The sequence below is a fragment of the Siphateles boraxobius genome, unplaced genomic scaffold (genome assembly GCF_051911475.1).
Source record: "Siphateles boraxobius isolate OS27281-9 unplaced genomic scaffold, OSU_SipBor_1 25, whole genome shotgun sequence".
Classification (NCBI taxonomy): Eukaryota; Metazoa; Chordata; class Actinopteri; order Cypriniformes; family Leuciscidae; genus Siphateles; species Siphateles boraxobius.
Genome location: NW_027508866.1, coordinates 6792220 through 6813806, shown reverse-complemented (window position 1 = coordinate 6813806; position 21587 = coordinate 6792220). Strand labels below are relative to the sequence as shown.

General features: G+C 37.6%; 2 protein-coding genes across 2 annotated transcripts; both read right to left on the bottom strand.

Annotated features, from left to right (window-relative positions):
- Positions 1–4227: 4227 nt before the first annotated feature.
- Positions 4228–16284, bottom strand: ypel2a (yippee-like 2a). Its single transcript, XM_077242223.1, has 5 exons — positions 16110–16284; positions 9925–10164; positions 6936–6979; positions 6708–6816; positions 4228–5680 (listed from the first exon to the last, which is right to left on the bottom strand). Exons 2-5 carry the CDS (start codon positions 10030–10032, stop codon positions 5591–5593), a joined length of 351 nt encoding a protein of 116 aa, XP_077098338.1. The 5' UTR covers positions 10033–10164; positions 16110–16284; the 3' UTR covers positions 4228–5590.
- A 614-nt stretch (positions 16285–16898) lies between these two features.
- smg8 (SMG8 nonsense mediated mRNA decay factor) lies at positions 16899–21182 on the bottom strand. The gene is made up of 4 exons (XM_077242222.1): positions 19606–21182; positions 18411–18556; positions 17465–18334; positions 16899–17342 (listed from the first exon to the last, which is right to left on the bottom strand). Exons 1-4 carry the CDS (start codon positions 21128–21130, stop codon positions 17130–17132), a joined length of 2754 nt encoding a protein of 917 aa, XP_077098337.1. The 5' UTR covers positions 21131–21182; the 3' UTR covers positions 16899–17129.
- Positions 21183–21587: the final 405 nt, after the last annotated feature.

Here is a 21587-nt window from a genome sequence, read left to right as displayed (position 1 = left end):
GAATCTTTAGCTTTGAGCACTTTCATCATGAATGTATACACACGCAGATTGGCAGGCTAAATCCAGGCACCCCCTTCTCTTCATTGGCCTTATTCTCTTCTGAGCTCAGTGCAGATGGCGCAGACCTTCTGCTGGTCTAATGGTTTTAACCTGGCCAGGCTCAGATTAGTGGCCCGGCTTCAACCAGGAAGTGCAGAGGCCAATTACATCCTGTAAAACATTCCTCTTCTGCAAATCTGCTTTAGACAGTATAGGGCTCCCCACTTTAATCTCACTGTGAGGTGCTATTTAATCAAATACGCTCATCCTCTTGATCCTCCATAGTTTTTACCCGAATCAGTCGAAGAGCTTTTCACTATTTTGAGGGGAAGTCAGTGAGAAGGAGAAAAGGAAACAGTCTTTTGGTTTTCTTGTGGCCTATTTCCTGAATCAGACCAGTTTTGGCTTTTGTTACTAACATTAACCTTCCTCCCGTTCCCCTCCCAAACCATCTGCCGCTGTGAGGGCAGCATAATTACCTCAAACAAGCCCCTTCCCCCAGACCACAGCCTCTGGGTTTCCTGATTAGCTGTACCCCACCTCACATGACTCCCCGTTACCCTCTTTTCCTCAGACAAAGAAATACAAATATTATATTTGAGTTAGACAGCCGTGCTGAATTATAGATTTAAAGGGCCAGGAACACAAATATATTGCCTGACTTTCTCTTGTGGATTTGGTTGATATTTGTTACGTGATGTATTGCTTCATGCATATTCACTGATGGTTATGTAAACGACAAAATCCCTTACATCAGGAGAAAATTATAAAATCAAAAGGTATCTGCAAGCAATTTCTTAGACCTTTTCCCCAAAACTAGTTTGCCCTCAAGTTCACACAAGTGTCCACAAGTAGTAATAATAATAATAATAATAATGCATTTTATTTATAGGCGCCTTTCTCAACACTCAAGGTCACCTTACAAAATCAACAATAAAACACTCAATCCAATAAACAATGAATCAACGAAGAGCATTAAAAAGAAGAGGAGAAAGGATGGGATCCTTACAATCAAATTAAATGTAAAAGTTATAGAGAGTATGCCTGTCTAAAAAGATACGTTTTTAAGTGAGTTTTAAAAGTAGTTATGGAAAAGTAGCCCACAAGTGTATTTCATCACATTGAACATGTTACATTAAAGGGATAGTACACCCAAAAATGATCATTTACTCACCCTCAAATTGTTCTAAACCTGTATGAGTTTGTTTGTTCTGTTGAACACAAAAGTATATATTTTGAAGAATGTCAGTTGTGGGGCACCAGTGACTTCCATAGAATTTTTTTTCCCACTATGGAAGTCGTAGGCTACCGTCAACTGTCTGGTTACCAACATTATTCAAAATATATTTTTTTGTATCCAGCAGAAGAAAGAAACTCATACAGGTTTGGATCAACTTGACGGTGAGTAAATGATGACAGAATTTTCATTTCTGGCTGAACTATCCTATGAACGTTTAATTACCCTTTTGATATTTGTTAGATATAATGTTTCATATTCTCTTTTTAAATGTATTGCTTGAAACATGCCATCTTTCATTAAATTAAAAGTGCCTAAAAAAGTTATGTTGGGCCACTGTATGTATCCCAACTAATAAAACATGCCACCTGGCACTAAAAGGATCTCAGACAAGTTAAATGTTGAGATAAATGGAACTATAAAGCTTAATATTTCTTGTCTAACAGTTCTTTTTGTGAGTTTCCACAAATCGTCAAGCAGATTCACTCGTGATCTGTTTATCTAGGCTTGAAAGGCTTGGTGATATTGCAGAAGGCAGCATTGAGCTGTGTTTGTACACAGGTCAGAAGTAATCCATGTCCAAGAAATCACACACATGCACACATTGGTCGTCTGAAACCAGAGCAGAGATTACAGCATCCCTAATCCAAAGACTCTTATTGGGAACATTTCATATGCATCAGAGTTAAAAGAGTGTTGGAGATATGATTTGGCATCTAAAATGCATGACTGTGTGATTTGGATGTATATTTTTTTAGTGCAACTTCATGTGACCAATGTCATGTAATATCAGTGTATTGCTTTATATTGGTTTTGGTCTGTCAGTGTGGTTGCTTTGGGTTATATGTATATTTGCTCTTACAGAAAAGCTGTGTCTCTTCCCATTTCTCTCTCTATCAAAGAGACACTCACTCTGTCTGGGATAGATATCACATTTATTTTTAGACAGTGGGTTTGGCCAGCAAGAAGCTAATACATCATGTGGCTGAGGCAGGCAGCTTTGGGGAGGGAGGGAGGGAGAGAGAGAGAGAGAGAGAGAGAGAGAGAGACAGCCAGAGAGAGAGAGAGAGAGAGAGAGAGAGAGAGAGAGAGCCAGAGAGAGCCAGAGAGAGAGAGAGACAACCACACAGAGAGAGAGAGAGAGAGAGAGAGACAGCCACAGAGAGAGGGAGAGAGAGAGACACACACACACACAGAGAGAGAGAGACAGCCACAGAGAGAGAGAGAGAGCCAGAGAGAGAGAGAGAGAGAGAGATTGACACACACACACACACACAGAGAGAGAGAGAGAGACCTCCACCCTATCCCAAAGTTAGATACTGCTTTAAATGTACCATTCATTCAACAAACCACAAAAAAACAGTGATAATATAATTGAAAAGTATTTATTTTTCATGGTAGTATTTGTTTTACTGCCTCAAATACTGCAGTTTGTTCTTAAATATTTACAAAAATATTACACAAAAAAATATAAAATGTCTGAATGCAAAACAGTACTTGGAATCAGAATAAGTACATATAAGTTATATACATTATATATTACAAGTCAAATACACACACACACACACACACACACACACACACACACACACACACACACACACACACACACACACACACACACACACACACACACACACACACACACACACACACACACACACGATTTAATCGATTTTCGTGCAAATTGTGACCTGGAACATCTTCTTTACAAATTTAATGAGATTCACCCTATAACAAATGGATTGTTTAATGAATTATCTAACATCAGTTGAGAGTTATATATGTATATTCATGACAATACTATGTTCTTGTCATTTAATGTTGGAAGAATTAGACTGAATGTTTCGAAAAAAAACTTTGCATAAAGATGCTTTGTAGATATCCATCTTCTTTAATAGAAAGCAGTCTCTATCATTAATGTGAAGCTGGTAAGTGCTGTAATAGATGTTACAGGGTGTTTATTTCCATCAGGAGCCTGAACAAAGCAATGGATTCATGGTTTTAGTGTTGCCTGGGGGGGGAAAACAATATTTGTCACTCACATGGCTGCTCCTAGTATCATGGCTATGAGAGCCTGCCCACCATCTGCTGCTGTAAACAATGTTTCCTGGCTCTGCCACCCCCAACACACACACACACACGGACACACACACGGACACACACACGGACACACACACGGACACACACACGGACACACACACGGACACACACACGGACACACACACACACACACACACACACACACACACACACACACACACACACACACACACACACACACACACACACACACACACACACACAGCAGAGAAAGTGTACAAGGTTCAGCATATACAGGCCTTCGGGAACATTTGAACTCTGCTCTCAAAATTCATATCCTAAATATTTGCAGAATGATTTACATAAGAAAGAGGTTTAAAAATAAGAATGAAAGATAGCAGTGTTTTTTATTGAAATGCACACCACTGTTCAAAAGTTTGATTTTTTAAAATAATTTAATACTGTTATTCAGCAAGGTTGCATTAAATTGATCAAAAGTGACAGTAAAGACTTTTATAGTGATACAAAAGATTTCTATTTCAAATAAATCCTGTTCTTTTGTACCTTCTATTCATTGAAGATCCTTGAAACAAAATGTTTTACGGTTTCCACAAAAATATTAAGCAGCACAATGATAATAATAGGAAATGAATCAACAGATTAGAATGATTTCTGAAGAATCATGTGACAATGAAGACTGGGGAAATGATGCTGAAAATACAGCTTTTCCATCACAGGAATAAATTACATTTCAAAATGTATTAAAATAGAAAGGTTATTTTAAATTGTAACAATATTTCCCAATACTGTATTTTTGATCAAATAAATGCAGCCTTGGTGAAAATAAGAGACTTCTTCTGAGTGGTAAATTAATACACTCTTTAATGAAGACCAATGGCAAAAGGACATTCGTAAAATGAGAGCTTTATTGATATCAGATTAAAACACTGATTCCAAATTTATCTCACACATAATTTTCTCCTTGAAAAAAAAAGTATCTGAAATTATATATATAAAAAAGTTGGAATTGGTGGAGCGGTCCCACAGAACGACAGATACACAGATGTAAGATTGAGTGCTAAAACAATACATGATGACTGATCATAAATACACACTCAATAAAATAAGACATTATACGTTAACTTCCACAACACCTAAATCATTGAAAATCGACTTGTTCTGCACAAGACAATACAACTGAACTAAATGACACACAACGATGTGACTAAAACAGGAAATCAAACTCAGTTTGGTCAGCGTATAGTTGATGTAAGAGTCTTTGGTTGCGCCAAGGCTTTTTTTTTAAACGAGCCCCTGCTGGATTACCTCGTTCGACGGCCACATTTACAAGCCGTCAATCTCGTTCTTCCGCAAAACACGTGGTGAGAAAGTCTGGTTTACCACATGATTTGTGGTTTTATGGCGGGAACCGGGAACTAATGAGACATCACGGGCTGTAAGAACGCCGGCCTCAGTTCCCTTTCAGAGCTGCTTTTCTCAGCTGCAGCTGGGGCTAAAGACTTGGCTCTAGCTAATGTACGCGACCTGTGCCCTATAAATGGCATACGAATGCCTCATTTACTCCATAACCACATTCAAAAGGAGACAGATGACAATCTGGAGAGGAAGTGTACGTACAAACCTCTATCAAACATTGCTACTTCCGCTATACGAAGGCAAACACCACTCTGGTTGCTACGGTTTACCATACGCGCAACGTCTCTAAAACCACGTCAAAATCAATAAATATACGTATAAATAAACAACATGCAAATGATAAAGACAAAACTGGAAGAAATAAAGACACGTAAGGGAAAGTTTTAGTATGTTTTTGCCTCGTTTAAGACACGAATTAGTTAAAAGGTGCCGTGCTAAATGGGTTCGTCTTTCACCCTTCTTTTACCATGGATCCAGCCATTAGTTAAACCTGAGCGTGGGGAAAAACTGTGACCTTGGCCAACCCATAGGAAAGCAAATGTCGATTTGTGCCTCAATTTGCACTCCCTTGAATAGAGTAGGAAAATACTCACATAATATAAACACTTGCTGTTTAGATGGCACACATTCGTCCAGTCAAACTCGTATATATACACACGGGATGGGGGTAGCGCTGCTGCTGCTATGAACCCTGCACCCTCAAGGTTTAGAGGTGTGTGTCAGGTAGATAGATTTCCAGGGAGGAAGTTACAGCCAGATAATGAAACTAATTATTCATATGCTGCGTGTCTCTTTCCAGCGTTATGGGCCACGAGGAGGGGGATCTCGGGGTCTTCAGTCCCACCCGTTGTCCTTGATCATGTGGGCCAGCTCGATGATGAATTTGCCCTCCTTGTACTTCTGACTACTTTCGAAGGCATGCTCCTAATGGAAAGATGAAGAGGGAGGGAGTGAGAAAAACAGAAACGGTCAAGAGAACGAGCGTGTGGTCATCATCAAGTCGAGATCTGTTGATCCAAAAATAATGGACAGCTGCTGGGGAGCTTTTCTGGATATGTCAATCAAATATAACACCTTTAAATAGCAGTATTAGAATGTATGTTTCACTATATATGTGCTGTAAAACAAGTGCCATCTTCTAAATCTCTTCCGATATGCTTATTCTTTAAATTGAAATGTCAATCATGTTAATTAATTCATTTGAAAATAGCAATGTCTTGAACAAAGATTAATTTTAATATTTTCATTTTAATATATGTGTTCAAATACTCATTAAAAGGCTGAATAGGCAGAATATGAATGAATGAATAAAGCATTTATATAGTGCTTTACTATGTACTACTCTACACCCCAGGCACTTGGCAGAAAGGAAAAAAAAAATGTAAACATGAAAGTGTACTTAAAGGGTAAGGAAAATATTATATAAATATTATATTATGAAGTGTACAAGTGTACATTATTACAAAAGTTGAAAACAGCTGTGCTGTAATACAAACTTCTTTAATGTCACTGTCACTGAATATAAAATATCAATTTCTATATTATTGAATGTTTTACTGACCCAAAACCTTTGAAAATTAGTTAAAACCTAAACCTGACATTAAATAGAGAACCTCTGTGAAATGTTTTTTTTTTTTTAAGACAAAATGTTTTTCACAGTTTGGCCATCTGCTAGGCTGACAAGACAAGAAAATTCAAAGCCAATATATTAAAATAATACTGTTTTGTCTGGGAAAGCACAACGTGCTCAAAGGTTTTCAGGAGTAAATTAGTGACGTGGAAAGCAGGTCATGAGGTTGTGGAAAAGCCACTTAAAGTATCTCTCTCTCGATGAGTTGTGTCCGAGCCTCTAGCATGAGTCCACACGTGACAACGACACAAGATGAGATATCTTAACTTGTAAGCGTGCATGTCCGGTGTTGGACGATCATGAGTGTGATCCAGAACTCACGTATTTCCAGCCCAGAGTGGTTTTACAGTTCTCACAGTAGATGTCGGCCACCGCATGGAGACCGGTCAGCAGTACCCTCTCCTCCGCTGGGCCACAGCCCACATTCACCCTGATCCATGACAAGAGGATGTCAAGATTACATCAAAAATCATGAACATTCTGAAATGATATTTTGCTTGATGCTTTACCACTCTGTATTGCATGGTTAGGACAAACGAAAAGACTTACACTGAGTTGAAGAGGTAGGCCCTGCCTTGACTCCCTTGAAAAGACTGCAAAGAAAATAAAACAGACAGAAAGATTATTGAACTAGCTGGCATATGCGTTACAAAATGACGTCAGAGTAATTTAACATAATTTATTTGTACTGTGACTGCCCAATCAGGTAATCTTTTGAAAAAATCAAATTCCCTTCATTCACAAGGATAGGATTTCCCAGGTATGATGTAAAGCAGGGCCAGGGTCATAATTATGGGTGTTTTGGGTTTGGCCATATGGGCATGGATCAAAAGATCATTAGGGTGGTTCATTTTGGCTGTGCTATACTGAACAGAATAGCAATGAAGGCTTTCTTTATCTATCTTAAGCCTAAATAACCTTCCTGACTGAAACCATGGCACAATAGGTTAACACTTGAAACATAATACATTAAACACATGACGATATTCATAAACTCTTTTAGAGTATGTTGGACTCATTTTCTGTAAATCAGTGTAAACTGGCCGATCCAGTACATCAAAATGAATTAAATGATTCATTCAGATTCAATGATTCAACAGATTTACATGATGGTTCCTTGTTAAAAACATGTTCAAACACGTTTTCAGTGTTTTCAGTTTTAGAGTTTAAACTGTTTAAAAAGTATTTAAATAGTTTTTAACCTCAAATATGTCTTAAAACATTTTTAATAAGTATATTTAAAGTGTAAGGAAAATATTACATTAATATTATATTATTAAATGAAAACTAACATTCAAAGGTTTGGAGTCTGTAAGTCTCTTATGCTCACCAAGGCTGCATTTATTTTTATTAAAAATATAGTAAAATGTTAACATATTGTGAAATATTATTACAATCTAAAATTGTACATACAGTATTTTAAAATGTAGTATATTTTCCTGTGATGGCAAAGCTGTATTTTCAGCATCATTACTCCAGTCTTCAGTGTCACATGATCCTTCAGAAATCATTCTAATATGCAGATTTAGTGCTTTAAGAAACATTTCTTATTATCATCAATGTTGAAAACAGTTGCACTGCTTAATATTTTTGTGTAAACTGCCTGTTTTTTTAATGATTCGCATTGTTATTCTGTTATGACCTCTTGCATGAAACATTGAATCTGTTTGGCTGTTGGATTGAAATGATATTTTCAGTGTTTTCGGTGTTAGTTTGGAGTAAATTACCTTAGTTTTGTATTTAAGAGCTGCCAAATTAACACATTAATAAATTACATTTAAATCTGTATTCAGATATATTGATTACATGGCATTTTCAATTGTATATTTAATCAATTGTGTTCCAAAAATGAAAGCTATCCAAATGTTGTATTACGTTTTCTGTAACACAATCTTATGGTTAAAGCAAAACATTAACCTCCTAAGGTACAAACTCTATTAACCTACTTAAAGCTACTACATTTATTATGCCGTTCCATTCTGACCTGTATTTAGTATAGAGGGATTCGAACTAATTGAAATCTAATTATCATTTCACCCTCAACTCCACCCTCAGAACCGCCTATAGCGCTCTCACTTCCCTTGAAACACAAGTAAGACTTGTCAGACCGGATACCACTGGGTTTATTTTGCAAACTCAGTATGTGAACAACTAATGAATGTAGCAAAAACAATCTTTTCTAATCTGTACAATCTGTAAACACACACACACGGTCTATCAGACAGCCAAAACCCTGGGCACAGAGTGTAGTGCTGCATTATGGGTAGGCCTATATGCAGGTATTCATCGGCGTATACTACAGAGACATGATTACTCTTACTCTTACGGCACACAAAAGCCCAAACGATGACCTGCTTCAATTTATCCCTGATTGTGTGACATGTACGTCAGGCAGCCGAGTGCCTTATCGACCCACATTCTGTGCACACACACTCCATGCGAGGACAAAAGGCAAACTCGCACACACAATGCTTACATTATGAATTACAGGTGCTATTAATAATCCTTGACACATATTTCTCCACCCACATACATAATGACACACACCTCACAAACAGGCCCCATATGGTGTTTTCAAAGTGTGCCATCGGTGTCTGTGCACATGTGCTGCAATGAATTTTTAACAATGTAGCTAACTAATGTTAACAAATAAAACCTTATTGTACAGTGTTACTAAAAATATTTACACTACCGCTCAAAAGTTTGTGGTTAATAATATTTTTAAAAAGCTTTTGAAATAACAAAATGCTCACCAAGGCTACATTTTTTTGATCAAAAATACAATAAAATAGTAATATTGGTGAAATATTTTTACAATTGAAAATCAATTTTCTATTTTTATATTTTTTTAAATGTAATTTATTTCTGGGATGGAAAGTTTAATTTTCAGCATCTTTACTCCAGTCTTCAGTGTCACATGATCCTTCAGAAATCATTCTAATATGATGATTTGGTACTCAAAAAACATTTCTTATTATTATCGATGCAGTAGTGCTGCTTAATATTTTTGTGGAAACTGTGATACATTTTTTCTGGTTTCTTTGATGAATAGAAAATTCAAAAGAAAATCATTTATTTGAGATGAAATATTTTGAAACAATGTCTTTACCATTACTTTTGATCAATTTAATGTATCCTTGCTGAATAAAATCATTAATTTCTTCTTAAAAGTCTTACTGACCTTTGATGTATTAAAATATATAAAGATTATTATACACTGTTTTTAAGCTCGCATTACACAAATACATACAGATAAATGTATATATGTAGGCTACTTTAATGCAAAATAAATGGTCAGGGATTAGTACACGGCATTGAAAATATACAAATGAGCTTTTGCATTTTTAATGACTTTTGTTATTCCATGTTATATGTTAAACATTGTCTTTGATCATGTGCAACTAATTTAAACATCCCAATAACAGGAAGTCAAGCAGGATGTCTAAAATTGAAGCACTGAATTAATTGTAACTGTCCTGATCTGAGGTGACGTACAGGTTTGATTAAGAAACATGCTAAAAGGGACATTGCTGACTACCTTTGAGATGAGCTCATCGTGATTGGCCAGGTGCGCTCGGCAGTGAATGCAGCTGTAGGTGCGATGGCAGTTGGGGAGGTAGGCCTGAAAGGTTTTGGAGCGTGTCATGGTGACCGTGGCGGGGGAGACGGCACGGGGGCGGAGCAGGAAGGGCCGGGCCGTCCAGGACGACTCACTGGAGAAACAGTGGAGCACACAGGTGAGGGCCGTGGTGAAGCTTCAGGAGAGAGGAGAGCACACCTGTGAGGAACACACACACTTGTGAATATTATTACAAACTAAAATCGTATATTTTTATTCCTGTGATGGCAAAGCTTAAATTTCAGTAGCCATTACTTCAGTGTTCAGTGTCACATGATCCTTCCCAAATCATTTTAATGTTGATTTGGTGCTCAAGAATAAAAAATGTTTTTCAATGTTGAAAACAGTTGTGCTGCTTAATAGTTTTGTGGAAAGTTAAAAAGTTAGGGGTAAGTAAGATTTAAATAAAAAAAGAAAATATTTAATTTAGCAAAGATATTTAAATGATCAAAATGACAGTAAATAAATTCATAATGTTGCAAAATATATATATTTTAAGTAAATGCTCTTCTTTCAAATTTTCTATTCATCAAAGAATCCTGAAACAATGTATCATGATTTCCACACAAAAAAAAATTAAGCAGCACTGTTTTCAACATTGTTAATAATATAACCATGATTAATAATTAATGATAATAATTGAGCACCAAATTATTATATTATATTGATTTCTGAAGGATCATGTGACACTGAAGACTGGAGTAATGATGCTGAAAAAATATAGCTATGCCATTTCAAGAATAATTTACATTTTAAAATACATGAAAATAGAAAAATTATTTTTAATTGTAATAATATTTCACAATTTCTGTTTTACTGTATTTCTAATCAAATAAATGCAGCCTTGGTGAGCAGAGACTTCTTATCTTACTTATTCCAAAACTTATTCCAAACTTTTGACCAGTAGTGTAAGTTCAGAAATCATCATAATTATGTCATTAATACCATAAGGATATTAACATGAACATGCACATTTACATATCAAAGCATAACATCTCACTTATTTAAGATGCAATCACAAAAACAGCTATTTGTAAGAGGAAGGAAAATAGTCATGAAAAAAACATTTTGATCATGTTACAAATGTTACAAAAGCATAGTAGTCCCTTTAAGAAAATGCTGTAAATAAATAATGAATAAATATGAAATAACTTTCTGCGGTGTATTCACACATTTTAAGTGTCATAAATGATGCAGATTGATGTCCACAACTAAATGTGTACGTCAGCAAGAAACACAGACAGTGAACGCAGCAGACGTCATTCACATGAACGCGGTGCAAATACGCATGAATCAGAGTATCTGTGAGCTGTTGTCTGACAGCTAACTGTGAGTGTGTGTTCATCCTGCCCTCGGGTTAGAAGAGGCTGAGCTGTATCAGAGGCGGCTTTTTAATGCAGAGAGCTGGAGATCTGCCAATGACGTGGACTCAAACGCACAGACACAGCCAGATTTCAATGCTCAGCTCTGTTCAACCGATTATTCCCTAATAAAATGTGCTTAGTTTAAATATGACAAATCCATATATTATAAGCAGGGCTTGACATAAACTTTTTTGGTCACCAACCACTGTGGCTATTGGTTTTCCAAAGTTACTAGCCACTCTGCATTTTCACTGGCCACAATTATGACATCGATACCATGGGGAAAATCGGCCATATACTTTGCATATTTTCACATTATCTCATAATTTGGCGGTAGGTATATTGGGCTGCTGTCACTTTAAAACCTGACGCACGGATCCATTAAACTGAAACACGTGTTTGCTTTCTCAACTGTTTACGTTCATTTAAAACATAATTGACTGCGTTTATGAGAATGCTCGGCATTTTGACATTATTTTGTGTGTATTTGACTGTTTAAGAGCAATAAGCAGCGATAAAAAACTGAATTTAGTACTGAGAGGCGGCTTTATGTGCGCACATTTTGGATGTGGGAATGAGTAAAATGATGCGCAAAATGCACAATTCCACGCTGAAATTCAAGCCCTGTAGACCAACAATATTCATCCGGAGCAAATGAAACGAGTGAGAGAGAGAACGACCAGCTAGTATCGTGCATCTATTCTGTGGAAACTGAGTATTGGAAGCGTTTCCGATATTTCAGTATTGATATGTATCGAAAAATCTATATTTTTCACCACTACATTGCACTAAGTTTATTATTTCAGATACATTTTTAAAAGACTACAATTAAAAAAATGTATATTATATATATATATATATATATATATATATATATTGTATAACATTCAAAAGGTGTTATTGTCAAGCTCTGATTAAGATGAAATGTTGCCTGGGAGGTAAAAAGGAGTAGTTGATGCATTATATTCCAAGCCATATGATGAAACAAAATTTCACTTTTATTCAAATTGTCTCTACATCGTCACTCTCAAATACTTTATAAGTCATTGGTTATGAACTACTTTTATGGTGCTTTGTTGTCCTTTTTGGAGCTTGATATCTTTCAGTGTATGGAAAAGAACAGCGTGAACATCGTTCTAAACATCTCCTTTTCAGTCTTACAGGTTTGGAATGACATGAGGGGGAGATAATGATGACATAATTGTCATTTTTGGTTAAAATAATAACTCTTCAGGGTACACAAATGTGATGTGATTTCCTAAATCCAATGAATGAGTTTGAAATCTTGACTTATTTTGTGCCCTCCGTTGTGGCACGTTGGCAGCGTTTCGCCTGTTGAGGCAGCAGCTTAGGACGAGATTTAAGGCAGAACTAATTACTAAAAGAATCCGCAGGCATCTCATGTAATTAACCAGAAGCGCGGACAGCTATTCGCGAGATCGAAAAAGGGCCTTGTGAGTGACATCATCAGATATTCGAATTCCAACCACATCTCAGCAAACCGACGTAATTATCACATAAACAAAAGCATTTGTTGGCTGTTGTGACTCAGCAAAGTCAGCAAAAACCCTGCTGAGGTCATATATTTAGAAAAGGACAAATGTTTAAATGTCTTTTACAATGTCAATGCAAATGAAAACACTTAACAATAAGGTTTCACTTGTTAGCATTGACTACATAGCTAACATGAACTAATGAGTGATCTTAGTTGAGGTTAACTAACGCTCTAAAATGAGACCTTATTGTAAAGTGAAGCCAAGTGTCTAAGCTCACTCAAGGAATAAATTCTTTTTTTAAACACCACATGAACTCAATGACTCTGTTGCAAATTAAATTAGACAACTCAACAAAAAAAGGGCTGCAAATAAGGTTTCCTGGGAAGCTATTTGCAATTCTGTGATTATATTTGCTTTGGCACAGACGCGATCAAACAGGCCTTATAAAAGTACAGCCAGAGAGTATTCTAGACAGCAGCTTGAGACTTGAAATTTGACTCTCTTCGGCATAATTAAGCAACACTGTGTTTGCTCTGCCATTAGGAACTCTGTATAATTTGACCAAATGATACAGCAGCGTCATTTTCGACATCATTTCCTCATGCGACTTCTAACACGATTACATAGGATCCACAAAGGATGGATGTGGTGCGGTTATAAGGCTAATTGGAGGTAAAACGATTAAGAGGTAAATTTATGGGAGATGCAGGGGCTGGAATTCATTCGGATCTCGACAGATGAGATGAAGATAAACGCCTGCCACAGATATAATTACTGAGGTCATAATCACAGAAATGGTGCCCACTCGGTCTCTTGTCTACTTTCTCTGTTTACCATTCCAAATGAGTCTGGAGCAGAGCAACCAAACACATATATAATGAACAAATCTCATTCATAAGTGTTAAAACATGGCTGATCTTTCTTCTTCTTCTAACTACACACTCGACAAACACATTTAATATAGACTGCTGTTACACATCCAAGACTCAGTTATTGCTTGAATATGAGGGGAAATGCATCTGCCATAGAGATACACTCTTAAAAATGAAGGTTCCAATAGGGGGGTTTTTTATAGCGATGCAATAAAAGACCATTTTGGGTTCCCCAATAAACCTTTCAGTGAACAGTTCTTAAAAGATGAACATTTTAATAATCTACAGAAACCTTTCATGCTATAAAGAACCTTTTGTGCAATGGAAAGGTTTCATGGATGTTTAATGTTCTTCATGGAACCACCAATTCCAATAAAGAACCTTTATTTTTACGAGTGTATGGTGGTTAGATCCCAAACAAACTATCAAAAATAGATAATCCTTGAGAGATAATGGTGTTTTTTTGTTTCTTTTCTTTCCGCATACAAAAAAATTAACTGACCCCCCAATAACCTGGGCTGTTTTCAATTGCATATTATTAAATCAATATCATCTCCATCCCAAACTAACACAAATACTAACACACTAACACAAATCAGACAAATCCATTTTTAATAAAAATGTCTGTTATGTAACAATAACACATGGTGCAGCAGGTATATCAGCACAAAAATCTTCTGTTAATAAATGGCTTTGTTTAATTGCTTGTTTAAACTAGAACATCATAAAAATTCTTGTGCATTTCAGGCAGTAAGAGGACATCTAAACAGACAACAAGGACCCCTGGACAGGTGGCGAATCCCCCCCCCCCCCCCCTCCACCCAATCTTTCACATAATACACAGCAGGCTGCTCCCATAATAGCACCTTTTTTTGCTGTCCTTTGAAATCTGTCAGCACAAATTTAAAAGCCCCTGCTGCGTACACACATTTGCTGTAATATTTAGCTCTGACTAAATTGTCGTTTATACATCTGATGGATTAACACTTTATTTTACAGTTTCCCTGTTAAAGTAATTACAAAAATACACAAATACAAGCGGCTCTTCAAAATGATTTAATCCGTACTGCTTAGTAAATGCACACTTAATTATGCAAACACAAATAAAGAGAGACCTAACGTAAAATAAATGTTTCAAAGGGTACATTTTTAATATGCAAGCTGCATTTGAGAGCCAAATACAGAGAAAATACAAATGATCTCTAAATTAATACAATTTATATTTAATAAAATGCCGGCTTTCTAAAGAATGGTAATGCAAATCCATCCCCAAGTATAACGGCACCTATGCAAACCTCTCAAGCTCATGATAATATGCTAACAGCACGAGCCTACACGAATACCCATGAATGTGCAATGCTAGCATCAACACTGAAAGGAACAGTGTTGGAAACTGAGAGGGTCAGATGGAGAGACGGAGGGATGGATCCAGGTCAGACGAGTGTGTATGTGATGTGGGTGTCAGTGAGCCAGCATCTATGTAGGCCATAGTAGATGCCGCCAGTCTGACGGTGCAGATGGCAGCACCAGCTCAGCACCTCTGGCAATCACTTCCTTGAAAACACCCAAAGCTAAACCAATTCAGAAAAGCCAGCTTTAAAATGAAAAACAAGCCTGAGTGTCACTTACTAACAGTACACAATATCCATGCAAAATATTAAATAGCCACAATTTAATTTAAGTGATCTAGCCATCAAAGAACAATTGTTTATGTATAAAAATAGTAGGTAACATCATGTATTTAAGTACACAATAACATTGATTAACATTAACTTAATATGCAATGATTTTGTGGAGCTGCTTGCAATGTTATTGTAATTAAATATTTTAATATGCAATGTGTAGCAGATCATTTTCATGCTTTCTTATATGCAAACCGAATATATTTGCAAATTAAAATGTGAATTTAGAATAAAAAGTAAAATATAAATTTACTTATTTTAAATAAGCATTGTTAAATTCATAAAATAATATCCTCATAAAATGCAAGCCGTGTTCATGGTGAACGTCACATCCATAAACAGTTATTTTTCCTGATACTTTTGTTGGAAGTGTGGCATTACAGCCATACTAATTATGTAATAGTCTAGATACAATGCACACTTTTGCAACACAGACGTTAGCTATAATTATTGACATTTTAACTATGCAATGATGCATTGATGTACTTTATTTATTATGTCTTAAATCCAGAAGTTATTATTGTCACTACAAGTTTCACTCCAAACCGAATCAATAAGTTCACAGAATTTATAAGGTTAAATTGTAGTGAGCTGTCATACTGCACGATAAAAAATAACGCAAATTCAATTTTTAAAAGTCTCACTTCCTATACAGGAGCCACTAAAGCGTTATGATTGTACAGATATTACCTTTGAATGGAAAAGACTCGCAGGTCGAACTCTCTCCCTCTTTAAAACGGCACCTTCATGCAAAACAGGTGATCATTCTTCACAACACAAAGTTTGCAGGTATCTTCATCAGCCACGCACCTCAATAGCAGAACTCTGTAAATACAGCACCGTTGCGCATCGGGCCTCGCATTACAAGCTCCCAGTTTGATTGACAGCCAGGCCAGCCAATAAATTACACAAAGCGGCCTAGCAACAATACTCTGATTGGCCAACCTAAAAAGTGGACGGACCAATGAACGAGCGCAGAGAATACACGGGCGAAAAACCAAAACATTCCTTATCTTTGTGATGTGTCAGTGGCAAGCATGATAATAAATAACTAAAAGCGAAGTAAGTCATGATAAACTTTAAACTCAGAATATAAAGTATTTTTAAGATATTACAATTTTCAGTCTGTATATTATTCTCCCGTGAATATGTACCAAGTCAGTTGGCAGATCATAAGTAAATAGCGCCGCTCTGTGTCGTGTTTTTACGCTCTAATTTATATAAAATTGACGATTTTGCACCAAAATAGATACATATTGCAATATCCTTAATTAGGAACAAGTGTTTGAGCTTTTTATGAAATATTATTTTACTCAGGAAAAAAAATATTTATAGCATAAACCTCAAAAAGTTGCAGAAAAAGCAAAAATTGCAGAAAATCCAGAGTGGACACATTTTTTGCATACACATTTAAAACTTTAGTTATTTCAGTTTTAAAAAATCGTATTGTAGTTTTGTAATGACATTGTTCACCTTCAATTTTTTTCTCACTGCATTTTTTTATTTACTGTAAACACAACATTCCTTAATTTGATTGCTTGTATTTACAGCCACGATTGTTAGTACAATTGTGTTTAAAAAAAAAGAACTACAAGAAAATGCAAAGAAGCATGGTGAAAACAAAATGCTTAATATCAAGAGAAAATCTTCTGTGTCCTCAGCCTATGGATGTCTCAATGGTGCTTTTAAGTGCAGAATCTATGTTTTTTGTTACTGTGGAGTTGAACTAGTAGTGTTGGCACGCAGAACACCTCTCAGCACCCTGAAGTTTGCCAGCGGCTGGTTCTCCTTCGGAGGGTAGCATGGTCCACGGTCTGTCACGTAGGCATAAGGGAAGCGTAGCACCCAGAGTCCATCAGGTGGCAGCACCACCTCAGGTTGCTCCGGATGGAAGATAGGACAGGGAGGGGTACCTGGCTGAACCTAGGAGAGAAGAGAAGAACAGAATAATATACTTTAATGGAGAAAATGTGGATAATATGGGTGGTATTCATTAATAATTTGAGATTTAATTAATTGGCTATGCACTTATTAACATATTGTACCTGTGGGTTTAGGACAATTTCAAGAGGAGCATCAGGAATGACGACAAAAAGACGAGCCAGCTGAGCGTAGTGTGGCTTGATCCCTCGGCCTTGAGCTGGAGAGGGAATGTATAAAGGCATGTCAGAATTTAAGCATCTGGTTGCAGGTTCCTTTGGTCCACCTTGCCCAAGCACTTTGACAACTTTATCAGGGCCAGAACTAAGGAAGCGGCGCCCTCTGCTGTCCTCATACTCGAAACCAACGAAAGCACGAGCTACATCATCCCGTCTGCGCCCTCGTCCAATTCCTCCAGCACTGCCTCGCTTTCCAGCGGATGCTTTATTTGGTGCTGGCCAGGAGGCTGGGCCTCCGTCTAGAGGCTCAAGCGATCCAACATCTTCCTCTGATCGGCTTCGAATGACAACGTCCCAGGGCAAGAGGAAAGCGGAGCCTGGGAGGAATCCAGGTTGCTCTAAACCGGTGAGACTGTTGTAGGCCTTAGCTGGACCGATTTTAACAAGAGACCAACTGGAGAACTTGGGCAACAGTCCTTTTGGGCATCCAGAATGAAGCATGCCAGGAAGATACTCCACAGTTGAGGGCTGTCTGTCCACCAAGCTTGGCCTCTTCTCTTGTCCTTCTGCTCCATCACCATATGTTCCAAGGCTGTCCATTGACTGGCCCAAGCTAAGAGCGAGACTTAGACCTGTGCTATCACCAGGTGTGTGAGTGCTGGTCTCTTTCTCCTTTAGACGATCAGCTTCGCCCGATGGAGGGACTTCTACAGGTCTGGGCACCTCTTCACTGACAGGAGCAGGGTCGGGTGTGCTGGCTTGGAACACGGGGAAATTTATTCTCTCCAACTTTCCACAACATTTCTCCTCAAGCATCTGAAAACAAATGACAGAAAGATTTAAAGCATATGTAATGAATATTTTATGGTAGAAAAAACTTGTAGTTACTGACTTGATAGAAGTCGTAGTTGGCAGCCTGGATGTCAAATGGATCTTCTCTTGGAGACTGCTTCTTACCACAGTTACAGGAACTTGTAGATCGACCCCTACTATTGTGGTATAGAATAAGTGGGTTGTGGTCCATTTCTGGCTTCTCTCCTGCAACGTGAACAAAATAGAGATGTATATTCCATGATATGCTGTTGATTAACACAGAAAACAGTTTAGTAACCTGAAAGTAGTCAAGTCACCATTTATATAGCGCTTTTAACAATACAAATTATTTTAAAGCAGCTTTACAGTGATAATAGGAAATTAAAGTAACATTGTTTTGGCTTTACAGCAGCTCTAGAATAAAGTTATTGTCCAGCTAAAGTTAGTTTTGATTGATTCACTTCCATTACAAAGATCATTAGTCATGAACTTTGGGGCCGCTAACACAACACTGTTTTAACTGAAAACTTTTAATGTGTTCTGGCCGTTCATTTGCATGACAACAGATGTTACTACAAATGGTAGTAACATAACATATTGAGTTATGCACTTGATTTGCACAATGAAAATCTACGAAGTGTCACATCCCATATTGCTCCAAAGACTTCCATTTGACATTGGATTTCTGTCAGTCAAAGCGTTTTCTGTTAGTTTTTACAAACAGTGCTAAGAGTCAAAATTATTTTCTGTGGTAATTGACAGCATTCCACAGATTGTTCCATTCATGCATTTAGCAGACACTTTTATCCAAAGCGACTTATATTTCATTGCAGATATACATCGGTTCTTGCATTCCTTGGGAATCAAACCCATCACCTTGGCAATGCTAACGTCATGCTCTAGCCACAGAAACAATGTTCAATTCAGAACACTTTTAATATAACTTTAATATCAATATTGTCAAACTAACAGTATGACATGAGTATTAACATTCGTTGAGGATCAACATGTGTTGGGATTCAAGTTGTCAACATTTGTTTCAAGTTTATTTATTGATTTTTAACCAAGGTAAATATAATGCAGATTTGTGAAGTAAAGTAAGAATAATCTAAATCAGAAAGAGCATGGTGCAAACAGCAACACCAAGGTAATGGATTTGATTCCCATGGAACACATCAACAAAAAGATATAGCTCGAATGCAATTTAAGCCGCTTTTGGATAAGTTTCTTCATCTTCCAAATGCAACTGTTATCTATTATATGTGCATCTTCACCTGGCTTTGGCAGCAGATGAAATTTGTGTACACAGTGCTGATCCGTAAGGCTGCGCTCCTCACAGAGCTGATGCCCGTTACTCCAGAACTTGTAGCAATCCTCATGGAGCTGTAAGGCGTATCTTTGAAAGGCGACTCCCCTTGCATGCTGGCTGTACACTCGCAGTGCATGTGCCAGTTGATTCTTGTGCACTGTGGTGGTATAATTATGAGGAAGGTTTGACTGGTACGCACTGTGAGCCAGGGGCAATGCTTTCTGACACCTGTTTTCCGAAAACTTTGCATCTGCGTCAAGGAACCCCTCCAGCACTTTCAGCTGACCCTGCACCTTGAGGGAGATCTCGGCTGCGTCATCCTCACTGCTCTCTATCATGGCCTGATAAAGTCTGTTCGCAACATGCACCCATTTGGAATAAGTGGGCAGCTCAAAGTGTGATGGCTGCGGATTGCGACCTACACTGTCATCAAAACCTTTCTTGGTCAATACGAGTTCAACATGCTGAAACAGGAACTCTTTTAAAGTGCAGTCCACTAACTGCCCTCCTGAGGAAAGACTGCTTTCCACATTGAAAGAGGGCTGTCTGTTAGAGTGTCTCATCTGTTGGTACCTCCTTTGCCCGGGCACCGGCGGACCACCTTCGTTCTCTCGCAGGACACAGTTGGACCGCAGGTGCCCCAGGAGAGAGCTGATAGGGTCCTCGTCTGGTCCTGGCACTACATATACAAAAGCCTGGTTGGCAGGAACTGTAAAGAGACAATTACTACTCTGGTTGGTCAGTACACGACTTTTCCTGAATATCCTGTATATCTGATCTTCCAGAGCATGCTGTAGCCGCCTTCTAGGGGAGTGTTTTTTGGGTTTTTCTCCTCCAGACCCATCAGTCCCATTCCCACCCATGCCAGAAAAGCTCACTCTGAGAGCTCCGTTCATCTGGAACACGAATAGCAGACGTGGAGGGCACGGCCGGCAGTTTAACTTCCATTCCTTTGATATGGGCGAATCTTTAATCGCAGCGCGTAGCAGAGGAAGCGCTTTTTGACGTAGCGCGTCCAAAGCGCGAAACATCTTATCGTAGGTGACGTCGAACGAACATGTGGGATGAACCAGCAGAAGAACATGGCATAGCGAGAAGAGATACAGAAGCTGTAAACAGTGATCCTTCTCTGCCGTTTTCCAAAACTCGTGCGCTTCTGCATGACCCAAACCCGCCGTCAGCGACTCGCACGCGCGAATAAGCTGGCGGTTGTCTAAAACAGATGTTAATACGAGATACAGCACGCGGTTCTCCTGATTATAATACGCCTGTATCGATGTTCCTCCGCCCGGACTGTCAGTGTCGTCGCTCCCAAAGAGAGAGAAAATGTGTTTATCTGCTAAAGTGTTTATGAGAGAATCTTTGACTGATCCGGGTTGCATTGCGCTTTTCCCAAATATGCCCAATACGCAAACGCCTTCATCTTTGTCGCTGGTGTCTTCTATTATTTCTGACTGTAACAGCGCTCCAATATTCATGGGCACCGCCATTTTTCTTCGGACAGAAACAAGTGGGCTGGGTTTGTGTTGAACTGAGCGCAAAAAATAGAGTCCGGGTGGATACATGAACCTGCACGTTAATGTCCGTACAAAAAGCACCAAACAAAACAAAACCAGATCGTAAATAGTATTTTATCATGTTTATGTATTATAATTTTACATATAGTGTTATTGTTAGCTAAACCTAAAAATATTAAATCATTTGCGGTAATGAAATAAAAACTTACAGAAATAAGTTTAAATTCTAAAATGACAAACTGAAATCAAACTAAATGCTGAATAGAAATATGAAAGAAAGATATATATATATACACACACAATATACAATATAAAACAAAAAAAGACAAGTACATAACAAAACTACTAAAACCTAAACTAAAATGAAAATAAATGCTTTATAAAATATAAAAGCCAATTCAGCATTAGTAAATGATATAATAGTATAAAA

Excerpts from the sequence above, each read along its gene's own strand:
- ypel2a (XM_077242223.1), bottom strand. The coding sequence starts at position 10,032 with ATGACACGCTCCAAAACCTTTCAGGCCTACCTCCCCAACTGCCATCGC. Across the intron at positions 6,817-6,935 it reads GCCTACCTCTTCAACTCAGT|GGTGAATGTGGGCTGTGGCC; the intron begins GTAAGTCTTTTC and ends GTCATGGATCAG. Across the intron at positions 5,681-6,707 it reads CCACTCTGGGCTGGAAATAC|GAGCATGCCTTCGAAAGTAG; the intron begins GTGAGTTCTGGA and ends TCTTTCCATTAG.
- smg8 (XM_077242222.1), bottom strand. The coding sequence starts at position 21,130 with ATGGCGGTGCCCATGAATATTGGAGCGCTGTTACAGTCAGAAATAATA. Across the intron at positions 18,335-18,410 it reads CCAACTACGACTTCTATCAA|ATGCTTGAGGAGAAATGTTG; the intron begins GTCAGTAACTAC and ends ATTTGTTTTCAG. Across the intron at positions 17,343-17,464 it reads AAATTGTCCTAAACCCACAG|GTTCAGCCAGGTACCCCTCC; the intron begins GTACAATATGTT and ends CTTCTCTCCTAG.